Here is a 24,684-nt window from a genome sequence, read left to right as displayed (position 1 = left end):
CCATGAAGTTCTGTACGATTTAAACTAAATCGCAGCGAGCCTTGGAGTTTTCCCCCCCGCCTAACAGACTGTTGCATCTTTAAACATTCAGCACCTCGCAGCTCATTTGTCTTTACTACTGAGACATGCTGCTAAATTACTGATGTGTGTGTTTGTGTGTGTGTTTGGGAGAGCTGTGTGAGGAAGCCAAGTCGTGCTCTTTGCCACGAGACGCAAATCTTTGACCGTACTGGTAGAGAATGAAGCGATCTGAACGGGAAATGTTCCTCTCATTGTGTGTGTTCTTAGAGGATGAGATGATATATGAAACTATTAGGCTCTTTACATCTAAAACACTTTGTTCAGCTGCCATTTAGAATACGCTTCAGGCGCCATGGCGACGGAGGGATGGCAGAACAAAGACAGTTAGGAGAGAAGGATGTGATGTGATGCATGACTGATAGCAAGAAGAAAACCTGCTAATGTGTTAGAGGAGAAACACACACACTCCTCCTCACATCACATCAGTGCTAATAAACAAACTGAAGTGATTAAGACCTCATTGGAGCCGCCGCGCCGCATCACAAAGCTGCATCCTTAGTTATTCCAGAAGTGTTTGGGATGCAGGCTGCAGAGATTCCCCGTCCGCATCCTGTAATCGTGTTTCCAAGTTTCACAGTCGGCTCCTAAAAATCAATACTGTATTGTTTCTGAGAGATTGATTTGTGAATCTGTAGAGAACAAAAGATGGTAATCCTGGTAAAATACTTTCATAATGAGCAAGATTAAGCCGACAGTTTTTAACCTTTATATTAACCATATCAGGCTCTAATTATCCACCTGTAATTTTTTGCTTTGCGTTTCTCACCACGGTGGGACAACTTGGACGCTTTACTGCCCTGCAAGCAGCAAATATGTCTGGAATGCTGGAAGAAGTCGTGACTGAAGAACGTTTAAAGCTTTTCTTCATGCAAAAGAAACTCATCTTATCGAGCAGAAAAGTCTGCTGGAACTGAAAATAACTAAACAGAGATGCATCTTGTCAGTAAACTCCCTGCTTTCCAGTATTTATCTACAGTTTACAGTTGCAGGAAGTATCAGCTCATGTTTCTCTCTGCTCGGCAGTTTATCTTTTACATTAACTAGTCTGTTGAAAGTTAAACAACCTCAGCCAATGGACATCTTGCAGCTGCATGGAACTTTCCTTTAAATCGCTAATGTGTGTTTTTATTCAGAAAACCTGCAAACTGCTGATCAGCTGTGTGTAGCCATTGTAAAATAAGAGGCTGAGATCAGTAAATATGTGATTTAAAAGATATTTCAGCTTCATGTTCTGTTTTCGTTTCATTTTCTGTCTCATGTTTTTACACTTTAGTTATCCCACATGTGCAGCACTTTGTAAACATAAAGTTGGGATGAAATGCTCAATATTTAAAACTGATCAATAAAAGCCATTAATCAGGAAAGCTGGAGTAAACTGCAAATATGTTTTGAAGATCAATATTTTTTTTCTTTTTATTTATATTTTCCTTCCTGCCAGGACCTTCTGTAGGTTTTTATTAGAGGGCTGACGGGACCTGAATCAGCCTTTGCCGACCAGTGACTCGCCTCCATACATCCCTGTTGTGAAAATGATTGATCTTTTCTTCCTTACAGCTGGAAGTTTCCACCACAGACTTTGCCGGAAACGTCATCGAGGGACCCGCCATCCTCGTCATCACCGTCATTGACCAAAACGACAACCGGCCCATCTTCAAAGAAACGCGTTACGCAGGAGAAGTGCTGGAGGGATCTCCTACAGGTAGGCCACGCTGCTCCCTGAAGCTCCTCCTGCATTTAGAAAGGAAGAGACATCACACACACTGACCGCAGCACTGGAGATGTTCTCTGATTGGATGGGTGCATTGATGGGTGGATGAATGGATGAATGGGTAGGTGGATGGATGGATGGGTGGATGAATGGATGAATGGGTAGGTGGATGGATGGATGGGTGGATGAATGGATGGATGGGTGGATGAATGGATGGATGGGTGGATGAATGGATGGATGGATGAATGGGTAGGTGGATGGATGAATGGATGGATGGGTGGATGAATGGATGGATGGGTGGATGAATGGATGAATGGGTAGGTGGATGGATGGGTGGATGAATGGATGGATGGGTGGATGAATGGATGGATGGGTGGATGAATGGATGGATGGATGAATGGGTAGGTGGATGGATGAATGGATGGATGGGTGGATGAATGGATGGATGGGTGGATGAATGGATGGATGGGTGGATGAATGGATGGATGGATGCAGTGTTAATTTTGACATGAGATTTTGAATTTAGTTTTAGTCATAATTAAGTCATCATAATTCCCTTACTTATAGTCCAGTTTTAGTCGACTAAATATAATATAGTTGATTAAACTACAGTAGATTAAGTTGACTAAAATAAAAATGAAAATGTAAAATTATTTTTCAAAACTTCCATGAAGTGCTTGAAGTTTGTCTAAATACTGACTTTCAAATTTGACCATTTAAGACAGAGATTTTACTAAAGTGATTTCTTTTTTTTTTTTTTTTTATTAACTTTGCCTTTCTCTTTTCTCAAAATAAAATAGGAACATTTGATCTGCTCTCCTTAAAAAAACAGGCATTGTTCATGGAAAAAAAACAAACAAACATGGAGACTCCAGGTATTTTTCACATCAATACCGTAAAAGAGACAGAGAACTAGTTTGAATGCAAAAAACAGGTAAAGCACCACATTTTGTTTTCATTTCTGATTATATCATAAACTGAAACTTCTGATAACCTTCAAAGAAAAAGTGCAATACACTGTCATCAGGCTTTCACTCCCTGGACAATTATTCCAACATATTAAAATAGAAATATGTCACTTCTGCCATTTAAAACAAAGTATTTAATCCAAGGTGTATTTATGTATAGCAAAGAAAAACTTATTTCCAACAGGTTATTAAAACCAATAACAAATAAAAGTTTTCAAAAAGTGGTGCAGTCAGTGCAATCTTTTTAACATTTTCACCATTATAACATCATCCATCAATGAATGGACATAAAAATCAGTTACTGGCAAAGAGGACAGCTCTCTAAATGCCCCCAAGACAAAAATAAATCTGTTACTTTAAATCAAAAGCATTTTTTACTAAGTACTGCAAATATAAGATTTATTTGTTTTGATTCATTTTAAAGAAAGCACTTTGTGCCAAAGTGACCTTTGCTCTGTTGCGTTTCCCTCTTGTGAGGTCTCCTGTTACACTAAACGCCGTCTCTGCAGAGGCTGGAGAAGCTGGCAAAGCCAAGAGGTCGAATGCAGACGGTTTCAGGCTGGGAAGAAGAGAATCACTCTTTTCCAGCCAAAACTGTGTTCCTGTGTCACATGTGACTGGTTGTGAAAGCTCTTCCGTGTATTTTCTGATTTGCTGCCTAACAGTGTTTGTGGAGGTCCTCTGTCGAGGTTTTGTGCAGCATTTTGAGAGAAACCTGAAGATTGGTTTCTTTGATGTGGCTGGTACCACTTCTGGTTCCTTCCTGTTTTCTTCTCCATGATCTTCAGACTCATCCCCATGTTGCAAGTGTGTCTGTGTGGACTGGACCACACACTCCTCTGCCTGTTTGAGCAGTTCCTGAATATTGTAATTAGTCATATTTACAGGGTTTCACACACATTAGGGTTGACAAAGCAGGCAGCTGCTGCAAGTGCTGAGAACCAGTGGGCAAACCGAAGATTTATACTTCCTTTCATTTTCTCTGCAAGAGTAGCAAGATCCCGATAGCTGGTGTTCTCTTCAACGTCAGCGAGGTGGCTGAGCAGGTCCAACAGTGCGGGACAACCAGGGACATGGACAAGGGTTTGGGTATGTTCTGCAAAAGGCAGTAGTAGCTCATGCAAGGACTTCACCTTCTGCCGTTCACTAGCTGTCCCAACTCATGTCATTTGCTGTTTGGCAGACTGAGTCTTTTACTTTGAGGAGACGTGTTGTCATGTTAAATGTGCTCGACCATCGGGTGGGGCAGTCATTTATAACAACGAGGCCACACTCATCTAAGATCCTTTGTGTTGCAACAGAAGACCTCCGAAAGAGTTTCACCACCGACTTGCTTCATCCAGGAGTCTCTTGCCTCCTTCAGCATGAGGTGGACCACAAGCTGTGGGGAGGGCACCACACATGGCATCCGTTCCATGTTGACATTGTGGTACCTTAGTTACAAAAAAGGAAAGAAATTAACAAAAATATTCAAATGGTTTATATTTAACCCTATTATAATATAAGTATTATCAGTTCATAGATGGAGATCAAAAAGAAATTATAAAGATGCAATTCTAGAAATAACATACAGCTCCAGCTGTAGTCGTGCAAAAACAAGTTATCATGTAAACCAAACTTCAAGAAATGGCTCACCGTATTTCATCCGCTTCCAGTTCAGGGTCACTCTCCATCATGGGGTATTCTTCTGAATCCTCGGAGGTGACTTCTTCCCCCTCTGATGGGGTTTGTTTAAACGCTGCCACCATATTACTCCCACTGTCTGTAATCACTGGAATGATCTTCTCATTTGGTACATCCCACTCTTGCATTTATCCACACATGCTTTTATTGACAATGCAGTGTGTGGATGGGCTTCTTGTTCCAGAGCCAATAATATGTGCTCAGGTTTATTTTGTTCAAAACAAAAGTAGCATGAACTATTAGCCAGGAAAGAAGCAGTCAATCCCAATAGATCCTCTCCGAGCAGCAGCCGATCTTGTCCTGAATTTTTGTTTTTCATCTTCATAGTGTTTGTCTATCAGGTTTCTTATTTTAGTTTTCTTTGGAACAGTCAGCTTTCTATCAACAGCCTCCATCATGAGAATGAAGTCCTCATCTTCAGTAGTAGTGACTGGTAGTCCTGTTCACCCTATCCATTTAGCTATTGCTTTCTCAATGTTCACTTGTTCTTTAGAGTCTATTTTATACTTAGAAATACTTTGAAATGCAGCTGAGATATTCTGTTGGGTAGCCGTGGCTTTCTTTGCAGCTGGTGCCCCGCTGTCGTCACATGAAGGTTTCAGTAACTGTTGGAAAAATAGCGAGTATAGAAGTTTTTTTTAAATTTTTCTTTACAAACTCTAACATTTTAGAATTATTCATGCAATTTTTGATTATTCACATCAAATACATAAGTAATTACTTGATCCAAAAGTAACTAACTCTTTGCAAGAGCACACCATATAAAGCTCAACGTAGCGTTAGCATGCTTACCTTCGCATGGATTTCTGGATGACTGGTCTGCAAATGTCGTTTCAAGTTTGTTGTGTTTTTGCTGGTAATAGTCCCTCCACATGGTTTACATAGCATCTTGTTTTTGAGTGCATCATACGTGAAGTTTGTCCATACATCAGCTCTTCTTTTTCTCCCTGGAGTGGACATTGTTTTAAGATGTCATCACGAAACGCGGGTGAACTGTTTATAGCATCTTCCCGGGTAACTGTTTGGTTGCTGCCTTGCTATACCTGAGCGTGAGTTCTGATTGGATGTCTTTTCCATTTCTCCCTCCTTTACACACATTAGCCTGTGTTTTGATTGGATGTCATTCTTTTCGAGTACTTTTTGTCTAGTTTTTATTCGTTGCCGAAACTGTCAGTATATTTCTTTATAGTTTTCATCGATGCGCGCTGGGGTTTATGAAGTTGTCGTTTTGTTTTTGTCTAAAAAAAAAAAGTCGTGTTCACTCGTCCACCAGTTTTGCTTGTGCGAATTGACATTTTATATTCAGAGTAATGACGCATCATCAGCTCAGCAATTGATATAAAAGGATATTTTGCCTTTTACTGAAATAAAAGTATTTCAGCATATGAAAATCACATTTTAATCTCAACACTGTCAACTTTATTGTCCTTGAATATTAACAAAAGCCACATATTTCTTTGACTTTGATAGAAAAACAACTTGTTTATTGGTGCGCTGTTGTTATGGCAACAGATGGTCAGAAATAATGACTCCTCATGAGAAGATATTTTCTTGTAAATCTATTCAGATTTTTTGAATCAATTCAGACCAAAGTGCTCATTTAAAATAGTGGATACGTGTTCCGGATGATGTAGATGCACCAGGCGGCGTCCTGCAATGTAGGTTTGACGCCATCCAGACTCCTCTGCAGTAAAACCACCCCGGCATTCAGCAAGTTGACCTCGGAGTTCCTCCAATAATTTTGAGTAGCAAATGCTACTTCTAAATCTATACCTGATGTCGCCGCTGTTGCTGTAAAAACTGTGCTTCCATGAATCATCTAGAAAGTGAATCTTCCACTAAAACGCAGCAGAAATAAGCCCCTCGTTCAGGTAGCACTTTTTGGATCTTAAAGGGAGAAAAAGTGGAATCGTCGGTCCCTTTTCCCGCCATCCTCCACTGACTTTGGCTGCAAACCAACAGGCAAAGTGCAAAACACCCGCTTTGTGGAAGATGTTAGCTTTAATGTTACCTGCAGGAGAGCTAGCTCCAAGACCACCTGTAGCCCCTACAGCTCTTGTATGGCCAAAGGTAATGTGGTTCTGTCGTTATTTATCCAACAACTTCTCCACCAACAACTGTTGTTTTCTTTTACACGTGGTGTCAGATCCTGGTCGTCTGCAGGTGAACATTTTGTTTCACTTTCAAGCTGTAGCTCCCTGTAGGTGGACTGTCTTAGGAACCTCACAATTAGATTCAATTATGATTAAATTTTTAAACAATTTTCATACATCATTTTTCCTTATTGAGGGTTTTTTCCTCACTCTGTAGCTAGTTTTTTTTCTATTTTATTCTACATTAATTTAAGTATAAAACATTTTTCTCCACTATCCTTTCTTCATGTGGAACCATGAATAAATCAAATCCAACACATATCAAACATAGTTTTCATATTATCTTTAAAAGTTTTCCTGAAATCTTCAGGAAAAACGTGTTAGCAACAGGTAGCGACAGTTAGCGACAACAAGCTCCTCTAACCGGCTGCAGCAGAGCTGCTTTCGCATCTTTGGGGTTTTACCGTTAGATTTTACTTTTGCTTCAAACAACTTCCATATGCAGGAAGTCTCATTCGGATTTGTCGATTTTTATGTTTATAAGACGTTTCCAAACCCGATGAGTGAACCTTACGCTCGGTGAAGGAGCTAAGTCTAATCAAAGCCACTGAGACATCTTGGCCCTAACAAGTTTTGACGCGCCGCATTACCATGATTGACTTCACTCTGATTCCTTAGTTTCTGGTTCATCCATCTTTTATTCCATCTCCAAAATTCTTGTGCCAGTTACACGTCGCGCCCTGCGGTCAAAAACCATTTGCCTTCTGGGCCAAACATCTACCCAACTAGTGACGTGTTTCTCCTATATGCGTCACCTGCCCAGGTAACAATACAGCGCCCCCTAACAGCACCAATTAGAACACAGTTAAAGAAATTGGCTCCTACACTCGGTAACAGTAGCTGCAAGGCTAGCTGCTAGCTTCCTGCTATCTCTGCTGTTCATCTGTTTGCTGCCTGGAATTCTGGATCGGAATTCCGGACTGGACTTCCTGTCTGTTTCCTGCAGATTTCATGTTCCACCCTGCCAGACTGTACAGATGTATTTCTTTCATTTGATAATACTGTTTGACCATTTATGAATCATAACTGAACGCATGTTTCATCACAATGAATGTGCTCGCCGCCTGGAGGGAGGAAGATGGATTCACATGATCGTGCATGAACACGCAGCCCCATCGACTTGTAAACACGCAGCTGGAGGTTAACACATCACATTAAAGAACCCTTCTGATCATTCACATAGATGGAACTTGGTCTAATCTGTGTTTAAAATAAAACGAAGACTCCTATCGGTGCTGGAGGTTCAGGCTTGTCCAGACATCATGCTTTGTTCCTGATGATCCTGTAGATTACCTTCGAGTTACTGTAAAGAAGAGCGGACTTCAGTCTTTCTGCTGTTTTCAGGGTAAATCATTGAGAAAATGGCCGGCAGAGGCTTTTGGGACTCTTTTCAGCTCTGTCTTCTGCTGTCAATGTGTCAGATTTTCTTCCATTTTAGCTTCCATGCTGTTGGCGCTGCCACCGCTGTACTTCGCTTAATGTGACGGTCATGCCCTTATTGAGCTCAAATATAAATAAGTGTGGATTAAATGTGCACCACTTCTATTTCAGGTGCTTTTTCTTAAACCATCCGTTGACTTCAGACCAGCTGAATGTTTGGTTTTAGTCCTTAAAGCTGCAAAATCTGTTTTGACAAATGTTTGACATGAAAACTTGTTTCTGTGGTGAAAATTTCTTCTATAAAATGTAATTTTACTGATTCACATTAACAAAAAACAACGGATCCTGTTAGATCTACGGCACGTCATCAGTCTAACGGGCAAACACGCACCGTACACAGAAGCTGCTGTCAAAGGCTTCGTGCTGCATGTAGTGCCATAAAATAAGGGATAAAAGATAAAGTTACACGCTACAGATAGCACGGTGTTTCTAACTGTGTTTGCTCTCACATCATTAACATAGAAAGCTTGCAGACAAAACCTTTATCACCAGCAGAGCTCCGGAGATAAAAGGGATCAGTCAACAGTTGGAGGAGAGCCCATACAAACAGACACACACAACACGCTAGCACACACACCGCTTCCCATAGACATTTTGAGCAGCTGACAGCTTGACACGGTATGAAGTGAATGCTAATTCTGCTCATGCAGTGGTTTACTTGAGGGAAGCTGCAGCACAGTCGTTGCAGGTTGCACAGAACAGGACAGATGAACTCACAGGAAGCAGGCGAGTAAATGAAAAGTTCGTTTTTGGGAATATTTTTTGGGTGGACTTTGATTTGTCACATTAGAGTTCACGTTCAGGGAACTTTTCAGGTCAGTCTTTAACAGGAAGATTTTCTGCAGACCTGCTCCTCACAGCAGGAGGAAGATCAGCCTCGAGCACTTCTGAGCTGTGCTGGGGAACTTTTAGCAAGTAACTTATCAGATCACACAGTTTACTGCCAAAAAGAAGCTATCTACTACCAGCAGACTTGTTGACAGTAAGTATAAAAAAAGCCATCTTTTCTAGTTTATTTCACTTTTTATATAAACTTACTGTACACGTCAGGTTTTACCTTATGTTTGTATCATCTGAAGCTTTGAGGACAACCAAATGCGTTAAGTTCAATGTAGCAAAACAAATCACAAGAGTTCATTTAATGATTTTGTAGAAAAGTTAGATCCACTTTTTAACTTGGATATCAGCCAATACTCATATTTTGTGTTTATGTAAAAAAGATTGTGATGGTCATTATTGCTAATATTATGTAATATTTCAGTAGGTTGCAGTAAACTACACTTCAGTAATAACAAGAGATGAACAGCTGATAAATTAATCTAGTTTAAATATTTTATTATTCATAAGTGTGGTGGAATTTATGCATATAGAGTAGTTTTAATATGTTATTCATTTATTAAGTTTCTTTTAAGTAGTACAAGATATATATTCTGCATTGTAAGAGTAGTTCAGTAAGCTTGCTTTAGTAGATTCATGCATAAAACTAAGTGTTCTGTTCAAGGCCTGTTTCAGCTTTGACTGTTGTTATCTCCAAGCTAGCAGTTGTTCTGACTAGTGCTGCCAGGCAAGGGTTGTTTGTGTATGCCTAAAGAACACTGTAGCACTCTGAGGAGGGGCAGAGCTCCCAAGACCTCTCGCCCGCAACATCTGTACATTGTTAATAAATTGAACAGAAAACAGTTGATTTATAGATTTATTTCTCATCGGATAAATTCCACAGCAATGAGAAAAACCTAAAATAAACCAGTAAGTAAATAATCCATCCATAAATCATCTGTAGCTGCTTTAATAGTCTGATAAAAACAAAAGTACCGGTAGATATAGGTTAGTAGTAACTGATTTTTTCAGAAAGGATATTTAACGTCCAAATGAATGTACTAAAAAGGAAAGCAGGATGTGTGAAAGGGGTCGGAGTTATTCTGGGAGATAATATGACAGCATGGTGGACAAAACATGGGCTGCAGTTTTAGCTTGGAAGTGTCCTCTCGGCTGCAGAGAATTTCTGATCATAGAAGCAGCTGGAACGTCTTCATGGAACCGATTACCAACAACTTTTAGTCCAATTTCAAGACGCTACAAACATGAGCGTGCAAGCTGTGAGTGTTAAAAATGCTCCACAGATTTATGTGCATTAGCTTTAGCATGGCTAATGTTTAAAAAGCTCCACAGGTTTATGTGCATTAGCTTTAGCATGGCTAATGTTTAAAAAGCTCCACAGGTTTATGTGCATTAGCTTTAGCATGGCTAATGTTTAAAAAGCTCCACAGGTTTATGTGCATTAGCTTTATCATGGCTAATGTTTAAAAAGCTCCACAGGTTTATGTGCATTAGCTTTAGCATGGCTAATGTTTAAAAAGCTCCACAGATTTATGTGCATTAGCTTTAGCATGGCTAATGTTTAAAAAGCTCCACTGATTTATGTGCATTAGCTTTAGCATGGCTAATGTTTAAAAAGCTCCACAGATTTATGTGCATTAGCTTTAGCATGGCTAATGTTTAAAAAGCTCCACAGATTTATGTGCATTAGCTTTAGCATGGCTAATGTTTAAAAAGCTCCACAGGTTTATGTGCATTAGCTTTAGCATGGCTAATGTTTAAAAAGCTCCACAGATTTATGTGCATTAGCTTTAGCATGGCTAATGTTTAAAAAGCTCCACAGATATATGTGCATTAGCTTTAGCATGGCTAATGTTTAAAAAGCTCCACTGATTTATGTGCATTAGCTTTAGCATGGCTAATGTTTAAAAAGCTCCACAGATTTATGTGCATTAGCTTTAGCATGGCTAATGTTTAAAAAGCTCCACAGATTTATGTGCATTAGCTTTAGCATGGCTAATGTTTAAAAAGCTCCACAGATTTATGTGCATTAGCTTTAGCATGGCTAATGTTTAAAAAGCTCCACAGATTTATGTGCATTAGCTTTAGCATGGCTAATGTTTAAAAAGCTCCACAGATTTATGTGCATTAGCTTTAGCATGGCTAATGTTTAAAAAGCTCCACAGATTTATGTGCATTAGCTTTAGCATGGCTAATGTTTAAAAAGCTCCACTGATTTATGTGCATTAGCTTTAGTATGGCTAATGTTTAAAAAGCTCCATAGGTTTATTACCATGGGTAAATTAGTAGATGTACAGTACCTTTGCGTCTCAACTAGATGCTCGAAGTAAAAAACATATCTTATTATTTAAACACAAGTCCAAATGAAAATATTTCACAAACTGATATAAACATATTTTGTTTTGTTCAAACCAGCATAAGAGGGATCGTTTTTAAATGAAGCAGTACAAACTACGGGCTGTGGACTGGTGAGGTGGATCTGATCCGTAAATTAAGTGATGTTTGATCAGACCTGTACCAACTGCAGGAGAAATGCTAACTGTGGTGTCTGAAAGCGCCTCCGCGACAACAAAAGCAGTGCCATATGGCTGCAGAGTGATGCTCTGACTAGCATCAGTCTTTAGACAGGTCCCAACAACACGGAACAGCCTGCCGACATGAGTTTCATCCACAATCTTCTGCATTTGTGTTTGTTTGTGCAACAATCATACTTGCAGCCTTCTTCTCATCCATATTTTGTCAGAAAAGCTCAAAGTCAGTGTGTCTTTCTGAGTGTGATTATCTGCATTTAGCTGCAGAATTAGAAAACAAACCCACTGGAAGCAGATCAGGAATCTGACAAATCCCAGCAGGAAAATAGCTCTGGCCCCTCCGGGTGCCCGACCACACAAAAAACACCGTCAAAATGTCTGTTTAGTCGACAAGTTAACTCTGACTTCTGCAAACTCAGCAGCAACGAATTTTTTAAACTTGTCTGAAATCACTGGGTTGGATCTGACATCATCTTCCTCACATACCGGCTGGATAGAAGTCGGTTTGATGCTGAACGAGATTAAATGCCTCAGAAACAGAGAAAGCTTTTAATGTGAAACCAGAGATGTTATTTCCTGTATCAGATCTAATCAGGCTGGATGAATCGGAACTGTGGTGTGATCTGACAGCTGTTTTGTACATCAGTTGCCATGGTTACCAGAGCTAATTGAGCTGCGGAAGACGAGGGATGCAGCACCGCAGTTCTTTTTGCTCAATGTGACTTAAATCACTAATCTGCTTAGTCGACCTGACAGCTCAGCCTCTCGATGTAAATCGATCATTTAAACGATGTGTAACAAGCTGCTGGTTTCCTGCAGGCTTCCCAGTCAGGAGGAATTCCTTCATAAAGTCTCATCTGTTCGACCAAACCACACAATAAACTACTGCTGTCAGAATTAATGCCAGTAAATCTACTTGGTGTGTTTCTGTTCAGCCGAATGGGCAGAAAACAGACATTAGATAGAAAACATAGATATGAACATTGGCATAAATAATATAAATATAGTACATCTCACATGAGAATGACTTTCTTATTATCTCATTTGATCTGTATGAATATGAATTTCAGAACAAAGCTAATTTGAATAAAGATTAGAAAGCGAACGCTGGTTGTGAAGCAGCGAGCATCCAGAGGTTCCTGGAAGCAGGAGAAGTCTGTAGGTGGAGGCCAACACTCCCAGTTCATCTCTGATCTCTGGACTTGTCTGACTCTGGATTGTGTTTGATTCATACTTTTGAGGATTTTCTTGTGGTTTCTGTTCATTCATTTAGTTTCATACATGAATCACATGGCAGAGAACACGCTTCCTGCCGCTGTGTGTGTGTTTACGTGCAGCCGCGGTGTGTGTGTGTGTGTGTGTGTATTACACTGGCCAGGCAGCAGAGGAAGCTGCAGGGAACAACGTCACAGTTCTCTGACATTTCTGTGCAAACTGATAACAAAGGCAGGCAAAAGCCCGAGTCTCCTGGCAAGCCCTCCCCTGCCTCTCTTTGTTTTTTTCTTCTTTTCTACTTTATTTCTCATTCTTTCTCTTCATGCCCTACATTCCCCAGAGCTCTGTGTGCACACCAACACACTCCATATTCACCGTTTCTCTGGACTCTCCATCGTTGCTCTGTCAACAAACTTTTTACCACATTTAATGTTGACTTATTGTCTTGCATCCAGAGAGGAAGGTTAACGGCATGCCGGAACAAAACGCCGCCATCGATAAAATAAAAATAAGCATAAAATCATTTCTCTTTTATTCATTCTACAAACTGCGTAAGATAAAAGATGAACCTCTAAAGTGTAAAATATGTAAATATGTTTATATTGTGAAAGGTTGTAAATATGTAATGAAACTGAAGTGTGAATGACTTTAAGGGAGGCAGGTATGGAGCGAATGAAGAATGTTTCCACGAGGAAGGAGGGTCTAGGCGTCTCCAATGATGCTTCTGGGAGTTTGTCCATCATTGCGAGTCTTGTGATGATAAAGGCGTCAGGTTGGCGTTTTATTCCCCGTCTTTCTTCCGTCTCACTCAGAAACGCAGGTTCAGGACTAACAACAAAGTTAAAACTGAAAATATTCAGAAGCCGTTGAAAATGGAAAAGTTGGCGTTTGTTGCATCGGACGAAACAACAAAAGAACTTTTGTTGTTCTGGTTCTGACTACGAAACGAATAAAACAGCTCCTGTATGATTCCAGCAATGAGGAGAATTCATTAAAGTTCATCAAAATGTTATTTATGTCCGTTTATGACATTCAAGGGAAAGACTTTTTTTTTTTTTTTTTTTTTTTTTTTTTTTTTAAACGTTTTGGACTAAAACAACTAAAGTCACATTTCTGTTGTTTAATCTTCATAAGCAGCTTCAGAAATCCTCACAACACGCTCAGTAACCTCCATCCAGGTACTTTTTCAGGTTTTCTAGATTTTTTTTAACCATATATTCTCCAACATGACAATTCTTGGTGGGAATGTTTAGTTTCAGAAGATTTGGCTTTAATTTGGAAACAAAAACCAGAGTTTTGTCCAAGTTTCAGCCCAGTGACACCCTGAAAGTCCCCAGGAGAACAGACTGTGCCGCTCCCTTCGTACAGCTGCAGTCTATTAAATCCAACCCTTTGGTAGTCGCGACAGGTGTTGCTCAGGGCTCCATCCTGGGCCCCTTTTCTTGCTCATATTCAGTATCCACTTCCTCTTCTTGGCTGATGACACCCTGCTCCACGTTTCCATCAAACCAAACTCCTGACTCCGACCCTCCTCCCTAACCTCCTGTTCATCACCTTCCCCTTGCTGGACACATCATGTCTGTCCATTTCCATGGCAACAACATCACCAGATCTTCTTACTTCCACAGACGCCATCCCCCTTTTGGAACGTGTCCATGAGCTGCTTTTAAATCAAATTATGATCAGTTTTATAAAAGACACATTTAAGTGAAATTATCTTTATTTTCAGTGAGTTCAGAGAATTAAAAAAAAGATCAGATAATATTTATATATATATATATATATATATATATTAAACATACACACACATATATATTATACATTAAGTGGTTTAATGCTAGAAAATGAGTTATGTTTTTGGTAATTTGTTTATTTTAGGTCTACCAACGCCACGCGGCTGTGTTAAATGTTGCATCTAGGTGATATATCTTGTGTAACTGGACCTGATGGGGCTTAAATGAAGATCTTTCTCACCGCTGAATCTGTATGTATTGCAGACTAATTTGTGTTTATATGAGGAGTAATTAAGGCCTGACTTCCTGCTGTTTAGGGAGACACAACGGTTCTCCTCTCTGCACTTTTACTCACTAAACCCTAAAAAATGTATCTGCATGTAACGCAGCAAACTTTCTGGAATCTATTAGATTTCATTTCTTATTTTCTTAGAATAAACAGGTTGCTGCCACAGAAAGCACCAACACAGTTTAATCTTCAACTTTGTGGCTTGTGACTCGCTAACTATTAAAATAATTCATTTAACAGAAACATCACTAGGTTCATCTTTACAGTGCTGGATTCTGGATCTTCCACCAGATTAAACCCCCTCAACGATGTCGGTGTGTTACGCTGCATTTTTATGTAAAGAAAACATTCATAAAATGACAAATACAAGCTTATCGGTCTAGCCTTGTCCTTTTCCTCTCATCAGTAAACTCCATCTGTCCACAGCTGCTTACTCAGCGCACCAAGGGAATCGGTGTTTTCTAAAAGCCATCATGCAGAACAGCGTCTAGAGGCTCGGTGGAGGGGGGGACTCTGTTTTCTCTCACTGCTGCAGTGGATGCATGTCAACACGGCACCACCGGAAGCAAGAATCAAACCATTTCAAACTTGCTAAGTTTCCTCATATCTGCTGTGCAGGGCAGAAACGTCTGGCTTAAAGTGAACGCTGAAAACTCAAACCAACTCCTAATGTGTTCACTTTATTCAAACATCTGCTTTGTGCTTTCTATCCACAGCTGTAAGGATCATATAAGATGTTTTAGTAAACGCACGCAGATGGAACTATCTGCTCGGATCAACATTTAGAATTAGACAGAAATTCACCAACTTTCTGCCTCCAAGTCCTGCACCGTCCCTTCAAGTCGGCCTGAAGCCACTCAGGGTTTGAAGCGTTCCAACGCAGTGCTAAAGAGACTGATACTTGAATTGATTCGTGTGTTAACATGGACGCCGTCTGATTGAGTTTATCTAACAGCGTTATGAGAGGAGCGCTGAGGATCAATGCCGCCTGCTGTAAAGAGACAATATTGGTGAATGAGTGAAGGCGATGTTGGTGGAGTCTGATTATTACCTGTTATTTACGACACACACTCTCTGCCTGTCCGCTGGTAGGAGTGTCTCTGCACATTGTGTAGAGGAGGACTGTGAGTGTGCAGCCAATCCTGTCTGAAAGGGCATGCAGTCATTTAAATGGTTCATATCTACAAGGCTGAGTCTGGATGAAGACAAGTCGATTTATTTTATTTGAAGACTCATGAAGACACATTTAAGTTTGTGACTAGTGAGAATCTGATTCTGTTAGCATCCAGACCACACAATGGAGGAATCATTGAACACTTTTTTTTTTCTTTTTTTTTTATATGTTTATTAAAACACATACAAGAGCCATTTATTAATGTGTTGTTTACTGGGGGGGCTGCACGGTGGCATGGTGGTTAGCACTGTGGCCTCACAGCAAGAAGGTTTCTGCCTTGATAAGGTCTGGTCAGTGGCCTTTCTGTGTGGAGTTTGCATGTTCTCCCCGTGGGTTCTCTCCGGGTACTCTGGCTTCCTCCCGCTGTCCAAAGACATGCATGTTAGGTTGATTGGTTAATCCAAATTGACTCTAGGAGTGGGTGTGAGTGGTTGTTTGTCTCTGTGTGGCCCTGCGATGGACTGGCGAGCTGTCCAGGGTGTACCCTGCCTTTCACCCAAAGGCTGCTGGGATAGGCTCCAGTTTCCCACGACCCTGAGTTGGATAAACGGTTTGGAAAATGAATGAATGAATAAATGAATGAATTAATGTTTACTGGGGTCAGTACCAGAAAGCAACCCCCCAGGCTTAAGATCATTTCTTGCTTGGACATCTGAGTCCTGCTTAGATAAAAACTTTATGGGGTCATTCCCATCAGTCTAGACGCGGTTGGAGACTCGGCTCAGCTGTAGGGGGGTGTATCCATGCGGACCGAAACCGTGTTCACGCTGCACTTTGGTCAAACCAGCCAAACCATTAGAATAATATCTCCCCATTCCCACCAGAGGGGGCGCTGCACTAGTATTTAGCAGAAGAGAGGACCAGACCGGCGTGAAGAAGAAAACTCTGTTTCCTCCACCTGCCAGTTAAACATGGAGAAGAAACTATGGCTGTTTTGGGTTTTTATTGTGTCTTATGCAAGTATCCTGCAGAAATCCACTGCAACAATGGACGCAGTATGAACACCAGACGAGGCAGAGGACCCTTAACGCCATCACAATGGATTTACCCACAATGCAATGCTACGCCACATGCAGGAAGGGACTTGGTTTGTAGTCCACTTCCTGTATTTGGTCCACTTGGAACGGACTGAGACCTGTGTTTTTAGGCAGACCGAGTCCGGTTATTTGATCCGAAACAGAATTTGTTTGGCGCGTTCAGATTTCCCCAAACGAAGCGACTTTCTGAGCAAACAGACTTTGATTCGGATCAAAATGGCTGCTGCGATGAACATGAACAGCTCATGAGGTTCAGTCACTTTGGAAAGTTCTGGAAAAGCTAATAAATTCCCGCTGAACACCTAAAAGTGCCTTTTATCCCTTTAATCATTTAATAAAAGTAAAAAGTTTGTGCCTGCGGTTATGAGTCGGACACAGAAAACAGGACAAAAGGCAGAGCGTGATTTATTGAGACGGACTGTGATATTACACCACAACTGGCAGGTAATTTGTAGCATGATGGTGCACGTTTGTCCCATTATGGCTCCGTCTCTGCCACTCTCTCTTTGTTTGCAGGAGAACAGTCTGTCCAACACCCTTCAGGTGACCCGCTGTCCCACAATGCCTCATTATCGGCTTGTCAGCCTGAAAAAACCTGGCAACTTGAAGTCCAGGGTATCTGACGGTGTGGCCCAATTAACTCTGAGGCATTGTTGTCTGAGGATAAATTAGTCCCCCCCCCCCATCCCTTTACGCTTTATAAATGTGAATGCACATGATGCCGTTTGGCTAAAGGAAATAATAAACCCACCTGTTCAGCCTTTGTCTGAAGGTCTGAGCTGAAAAGTTCTGGCATAGTACGGCGGTGACTGTCTCAAATTAAATATGTTAGGTATGATCAGCGATTAATCACAGCGATTTGATGGCCAGAAAAAACATTCAGTTTGCACGTAATGGAGGTCTTTATGGCCGGTGGATGGAAATCCGAGGCTCCATCCAGTTTTCACTCATTTATATGCATCTGTTCTCATTTCACAAGTGAGGCATCATTGATTTCCCTCAGACTTCTTAACTCAGCTATCTTCTTTGGAATTACCGTCGACGGTGACAAGCATTACACCACCGAGAGGAGAGAGAATGTTTTCTAAATGGGCCTTATTTTCCAGACTGAGTTGATATGAATATGTGTGAATGGGGCTTTGTTTGAATATATTTTCTTGCCTTTACAGTGAGCCATTCCCTGCCTCATTTCAAAGCTAAATTGCATCAACTCTCTTCTCCTCAGCTGTCTGTCTTTGTCTTATTTTTTTATATTTTTCATCTAATGCACGAGTTATATGTAGATGGGAATTTATTCCCAGCTTTCGAGCACAGAATTTGCCTAAAAGCAGAAAGTAGATCCTGTAAAGTGCCGGTATGAAAGAGGGAATTTCAGTGGCAGCGGTCTCTCTGGCGGCTCATTCGTTTAAAACTTTCTACTGTCCTTTGCCTCTGCAGGCTCCCAGATCAGGTTTGATCATGGTTTGATTGTGCAGGTTTCTCCAAACCGTCCCAAGAACCGCCGGACAAACTAATCTCCCTCCATATCAGCTCTGCGTCTGCGAACAGAACGGCTCTTCGTAGCACTTCCAGGTTCTCCGGCTCGGGTTTTCTCACTTACTTGGACGAGACGGGCCGCAGTCATCGTAGTCCTTCCGTTTCTGAAACCTGCTCGTTAAAAGTCGAGTCTTTAGAAACTTTCTGGCTATAAATATGTTCCAAGGAAAGACTTCAAGCAGATATTGAGTTATTAAAAAGGCTTTTCTTGTTATCTTAGAGCAATTTAAAGCACTTAGTGTGTAATTGCTTCATATTTTCCCATTTTAAGTCTGTCAGAAGAACTCTCTTCTGCCCTCTGTAATCACTTTTCCTCTCTAACAATCCTGACGAGATCAATCCTTTTATTCCTTCATTTATTTAACTCCTTATGAATCAGTCAAGAGTGTTATGGCCACATGAGATTAGCGGTAGCCTCCCACTAGCTACGTTTACGTGGAGCCAAATAAAGCAGTTGCAACCGTTTGGAAAATTCTTTTAAAGCGGTCTCCAACTCTGGTCCTTTAGAGTCACCATCCTGCAGTTTTTAGTGTTTCCCTGCTGCAACACACCTGACCCTAATCAGTGGCTCATTAACGGACAAGTGCCTTTTCGTCCCTTTGCCCAAAGTGGTCGTGGTATCCTGTTTACGTTGAATCAGAAAGTCCTCAGGCTGCGTTCTTATAGGCTCTGATGAGATGTAAACACATGGAAAGTCTCACATGGAAAGATGGCGGCAAACAAACAAATTGACAGTCAAACTTTCCGCTTCGATGTTTGTTGTTTGAAAGAAAAGCAGAAACCACGATCAGGTTGTAGACCTCGCCATCTGAGATCAATCCCGTGATGTAAACCTCTGTCTGCACGTCAGACACGACTGTTCTGCATAAACGTTAGCACACGTGCACGCCAGATTGGAATGGTTTCCATGGAAACGGCTGCCCTGAAACCTTAAATCAGGATGATTTAAAAGAAAATGCTGTAAAAGTCTCCATGTAAATGTGGCAAGTCCATCTCCTGGAGATGGTTCTTAATTTACATAAATAATCCAACATTTCTGTGGCTGTGCAGAACTTTAGTGTCGCTTTTTGCTTCAGTCTGTTCTGACTGTTGATTCTGCTTCTTCTCTGATTTGATTTCTGCGTCTTATCCTGCTCGGTCTGCAGTTAAAATGCCTCCGGCTGCAACATTTAGCAAATGTTGGCACAAACACAAGATCTTTTATCTGTTTAATTTCTGGGAATGTGGTGAAGAAAGAACCCGTATCCGCTGATCAAACAGCTGTCTAATTACAACTGAGCTCATTATTTTTACCCTTCATCTAATTTGATGAAATGATTCATATTTGATGTGTTTTTAACATGAATATGTTTTGTTGTAAAAGTGAATTCTGTCTTCATGCAGAGATGGTTGCTATCTGGGCAGAGAGACAGTTTAGTATAATTTGATTCCTTCACCATAATTGAATTTTTCTTTCCTCAAAAAGTAAAACTGATCTTACATCAGGGCTTCACACAGTTTCACTAATGGAATATCCAGATAGTTTCACTCCGCCATCATCACCGTGCGTCTCCTTCTACAGCCGTATCCTTTTCCACTGCCCAGTTAATCAGCACTTAAGCAAATGGAAAATGAAAAACAGAGCTCCTTCTTCACTTACATCTCCCTACGAATCCTCAAGAATTTCTTCAGATGTTGTACTTGAGAAGTTTCTCCTTCAGATCCATGAACGTCTTTATTTTCTCTAAGACTGGTGCAAACCAGTCTGTGGCAAGTTGACCAGACCAGCTGTTGATAGTTCAGATCCGCACTGGCGGAGTTCTGATCTACCTGAAGACCCGTGAGATTCTGGCAACAACTGGCAGGCTGCCAGAGTTCTGTAACGGTATGGGCCGAGCTAGCAGTGCACAGACTCTTGCACTAACCAGACTCGACTGTAAGCAGGATGCCAGTCTCGCCCAAACTGGTCATCTTGCATCGGTCACGGAGCTGGTCCGCAGAATCGACATCAACATGGAGAAGATGTCTGCTAGGATCGGTGGAAATTGACCCCCCCATTCGGCTGTATGGAGCTGCCTGCCTGAGACCTGCTACGGACTCAAGGCCAAGGGCAAATTTGTTTTCCTCAACTGGAACCCAAACAAAAATCATATCTGGATTCCCATCGGCCTTGGGCCGGCGCAACCCCCTTTGAGAACAGATGAGATGTTCATAGACGCTCTGTCCCCCCTCCTCAACCACCGCCGGTCCCTCCCACATGACTCACCACCTCCCTGGACTTTGTGTGTCTTGTTTGAGTTTGTGCTTAAGTGTATGAGGTTTTTTTCTCTGTCTCTTCGGACTGCGTATGTGTGACGTGGCCCGAACTGACATGACCTTTTTTCCCTCGATCCCCCCTATGATCCTCATGTATCTCTGTTCTTATGTTGTAAGGCGGCGCCGGTAAAACTGGCAGCGTTTAGCTTTAGCTCTGTATTCTTCTTTTGTCCTTAATTATACATGTTTGTATGTCAAATGTTGGATGAGCTGGCTTGAACCTTGAATTTCCCCTCTGGGATGTATTAAGTATCTTTGATTTGATTGATTTGGTCAGCTGGTAAATGCCGATAAAAGGTCACCATGTTTTGTTTTCGTATTTTCTGTGCAGACTAAACACTTTCAATGTGAATAAGGTGCTGATGGTTTTATTTTACAGATTTTTATGTTCATGTTCTGTATTATTGGCTGGTGTGTAAACGTCACAGTGTGGAACAAAAAACATAGTCAGATATCATCAGTCACCAGTAAGTTAACTGGCTCACAGCAGCTCTGTCACATATTTATAATCTATAACTATCACGGAGGTGCAGTCAATCCGGCCCGTTTTAATGGCTGTTATCAGAAGTTCTTCTCCTCTTCCATTGTGTGCAGCGATGGAGGTTCCGATGGTCAGAAGCAGTAGGTTTAAATTTTCCTTTCTTTCCAGCGCAATAAACCTCAATTCAGGTAGAGCCTTTAGAAAAATAATATGCCTAAAAGGCACAACAGTAGGCAGTAGGGTTTTTTTTTTTTTTTTTACTGTTTCTATTCTTTCTATAGATTTATTTATTTATTTTTTTATGGACAACCTGATCTAACGATTTTTACTTGTCCGTGAAAGTATTGTGGTTGTGATTGGTAATTTCATTGTCCTGGTGTCTTGATTGCATGTTCCTTTGCCGCAACCCAAATTTCCTCTTCAGGGAAAATGAAAGGAACTGAGCTGACTTACGATTTGTGCGCAGACAGACACCAAGATGAATAAAATCCCATTATTATCCTTCTGGATCCTTTGTCAGCCTGCAGTCTGGTCCATGAACGCATCAGGACCACATCCTTCAGTCTGGTCCATCAATGCATTAGGACCCAACATCCTGCAGTCTGGTCCATGAATGCATCAGGACCACATCCTGCAATCTGGTCCATGAACGCATCAGGACCAACATCCTTCAGTCTGGTCCATGAACGCATCAGGACCAACATCCTGCAGTCTGGTCCATGAACGCATCAGGACCACATCCTTCAGTCTGGTCCCTGAACGCATCAGGACCAACATCCTGCAGTCTGGTCCATGAACGCATCAGAACCAACATCCTGCAGTCTGGTCCATGAACGCATCAGAACCAACATCCTGCAGTCTGGTCCATGAACGCATCAGAACCAACATCCTGCAGTCTGGTCTATGAATGTATCAGAACTAACATCCTGCAATCTGGTCTATGAATGCATCAGGACCACATCCTGCAGTCTGGTCCATGAATGCATCAGGACCACATCCTGCAGTCTGGTCCATGAATGCATCAGAACCACATCCTGCAGTCTGGTCCATGAATGCATCAGAACCAACATCCTGCAGTCTGGTCTATGAATGCATCAGGACCACATCCTGCAATCTGGTCCATGAATGCATCAGGACCACATCCTGCAGTCTGGTCCATGAACGCATCAGAACCACATCCTGCAGTCTGGTCCATGAATGCATCAGAACTAACATCCTGCAATCTGGTCCATGAACGCATCAGGACCAACATCCTTCAGTCTGGTCCATGAACGCATCAGGACCAACATCCTGCAGTCTGGTCCATGAACGCATCAGGACCACATCCTTCAGTCTGGTCCCTGAACGCATCAGGACCAACATCCTGCAGTCTGGTCCATGAACGCATCAGAACCAACATCCTGCAGTCTGGTCCATGAACGCATCAGAACCAACATCCTTCAGTCTGGTCCATGAACGCATCAGAACCAACATCCTGCAGTCTGGTCCATGAACGCATCAGGACCACATCCTTCAGTCTGGTCCATGAACGCATCAGGACCACATCCTGCAGTCTGGTCTATGAATGTATCAGAACTAACATCCTGCAATCTGGTCTATGAATGCATCAGGACCACATCCTGCAATCTGGTCCATGAATGCATCAGGACCACATCCTGCAGTCTGGTCCATGAACGCATCAGAACCACATCCTGCAGTCTGGTCCATGAATGCATCAGAACCAACATCCTGCAGTCTGGTCTATGAATGCATCAGGACCACATCCTGCAATCTGGTCCATGAATGCATCAGGACCACATCCTGCAATCTGGTCCATGAATGCATCAGGACCACATCCTGCAGTCTGGTCCATGAACGCATCAGAACCACATCCTGCAGTCTGGTCCATGAACGCATCAGAACCAACATCCTGCAGTCTGGTCCATGAACGCATCAGGACCACATCCTGCAATCTGGTCCATGAATGCATCAGGACCACATCCTGCAGTCTGGTCCATGAATTCATCAGGACCACATCCTGCAATCTGGTCCATGAACGCATCAGAACCAACATCCTGCAGACTGGTCCATGAACGCATCAGGACCACATCCTGCAGTCTGGTCCATGAACGCATCAGGACCACATCCTGCAGTCTGGTGCATGAACGCATCAGGACCACATCCTGCAGTCTGGTCCATGAACGCATCAGGACCACATCCTGCAGTCTGGTCTATGAACGCATCAGGACCACATCCTGCAGTCTGGTCTATGAACGCATCAGGACCACATCCTGCAGTCTGGTGCATGAACGCATCAGGACCACATCCTGCAGTCTGGTCCATGAACGCATCAGGACCAACATCCTGCAGTCTGGTCCATGAACGCATCAGGACCAACATCCTGCAATCTGGTCCATGAACGCATCAGGACCAACATCCTGCAGTCTGGTCCATGAACGCATCAGGACCAACATCCTGCAGTCTGGTCCATGAATGCATCAGGACAACATCCTGCAGTCTGGTCCATGAACGCATCAGGACAACATCCTGCAGTCTGGTCCATGAACGCATCAGGACCAACATCCTGCAGTCTGGTCCATGAACGCATCAGGACCAACATCCTTCAGTCTGGTCCATGAACGCATCAGGACCAACATCCTTCAGTCTGGTCCATGAACGCATCAGGACCAACATCCTTCAGTCTGGTCCATGAACGCATCAGGACCAACATCCTTCAGTCTGGTCCCTGAACGCATCAGGACCAACATCCTGCAGTCTGGTCCATGAACACATCAGGACCACATCCTGCAGTCTGGTCTATGAATGTATCAGAACTAACATCCTGCAATCTGGTCCATGAACACATCAGGACCACATCCTGCAGTCTGGTCTATGAATGTATCAGAACTAACATCCTGCAGTCTGGTCTATGAACGCATCAGGACCACATCCTGTATTCTGGTGCATGAACGCATCAGGACCACATCCTGCAGTCTGGTCCATGAACGCATCAGGACCACATCCTGCAGTCTGGTCTATGAACGCATCAGGACCACATCCTGCAGTCTGGTCCATGAACGCATCAGGACCACATCCTTCAGTCTGGTCCATGAACGCATCAGGACCACATCCTGCAGTCTGGTCTATGAATGTATCAGAACTAACATCCTGCAATCTGGTCTATGAATGCATCAGGACCACATCCTGCAATCTGGTCCATGAACGCATCAGAACCACATCCTGCAGTCTGGTCCATGAATGCATCAGAACTAACATCCTGCAATCTGGTCCATGAACGCATCAGGACCAACATCCTTCAGTCTGGTCCATGAACGCATCAGGACCAACATCCTGCAGTCTGGTCCATGAACGCATCAGGACCACATCCTTCAGTCTGGTCCCTGAACGCATCAGGACCAACATCCTGCAGTCTGGTCCATGAACGCATCAGAACCAACATCCTGCAGTCTGGTCCGTGAACGCATCAGAACCAACATCCTGCAGTCTGGTCCATGAACGCATCAGAACCAACATCCTGCAGTCT

The 24,684-nt window shown here is 42.2% G+C and overlaps 1 protein-coding gene across 1 annotated transcript in view; it reads left to right on the top strand.

Moving 5' to 3' along the window:
* Positions 1–24,684, top strand: part of cdh13 (cadherin 13, H-cadherin (heart)) — a gene marked incomplete at its 5' end in the record, with an annotated part of 453,399 nt that overhangs the window by 225,713 nt on the left and 203,002 nt on the right. The window contains one exon of the mRNA XM_079249495.1: positions 1,636–1,780. Coding sequence (XP_079105621.1) covers positions 1,636–1,780 — 145 coding nt within the window. The remainder of the gene's footprint in view (positions 1–1,635; positions 1,781–24,684) is intronic.

Source organism: Telmatherina bonti (assembly GCF_933228915.1).
Source record: "Telmatherina bonti genome assembly, chromosome: 2".
Taxonomy (NCBI): domain Eukaryota; kingdom Metazoa; phylum Chordata; class Actinopteri; order Atheriniformes; family Telmatherinidae; genus Telmatherina; species Telmatherina bonti.
The sequence above is the reverse complement of the archived record's forward strand: the minus strand, read 5'-3'. Positions and strand labels throughout refer to the sequence as shown.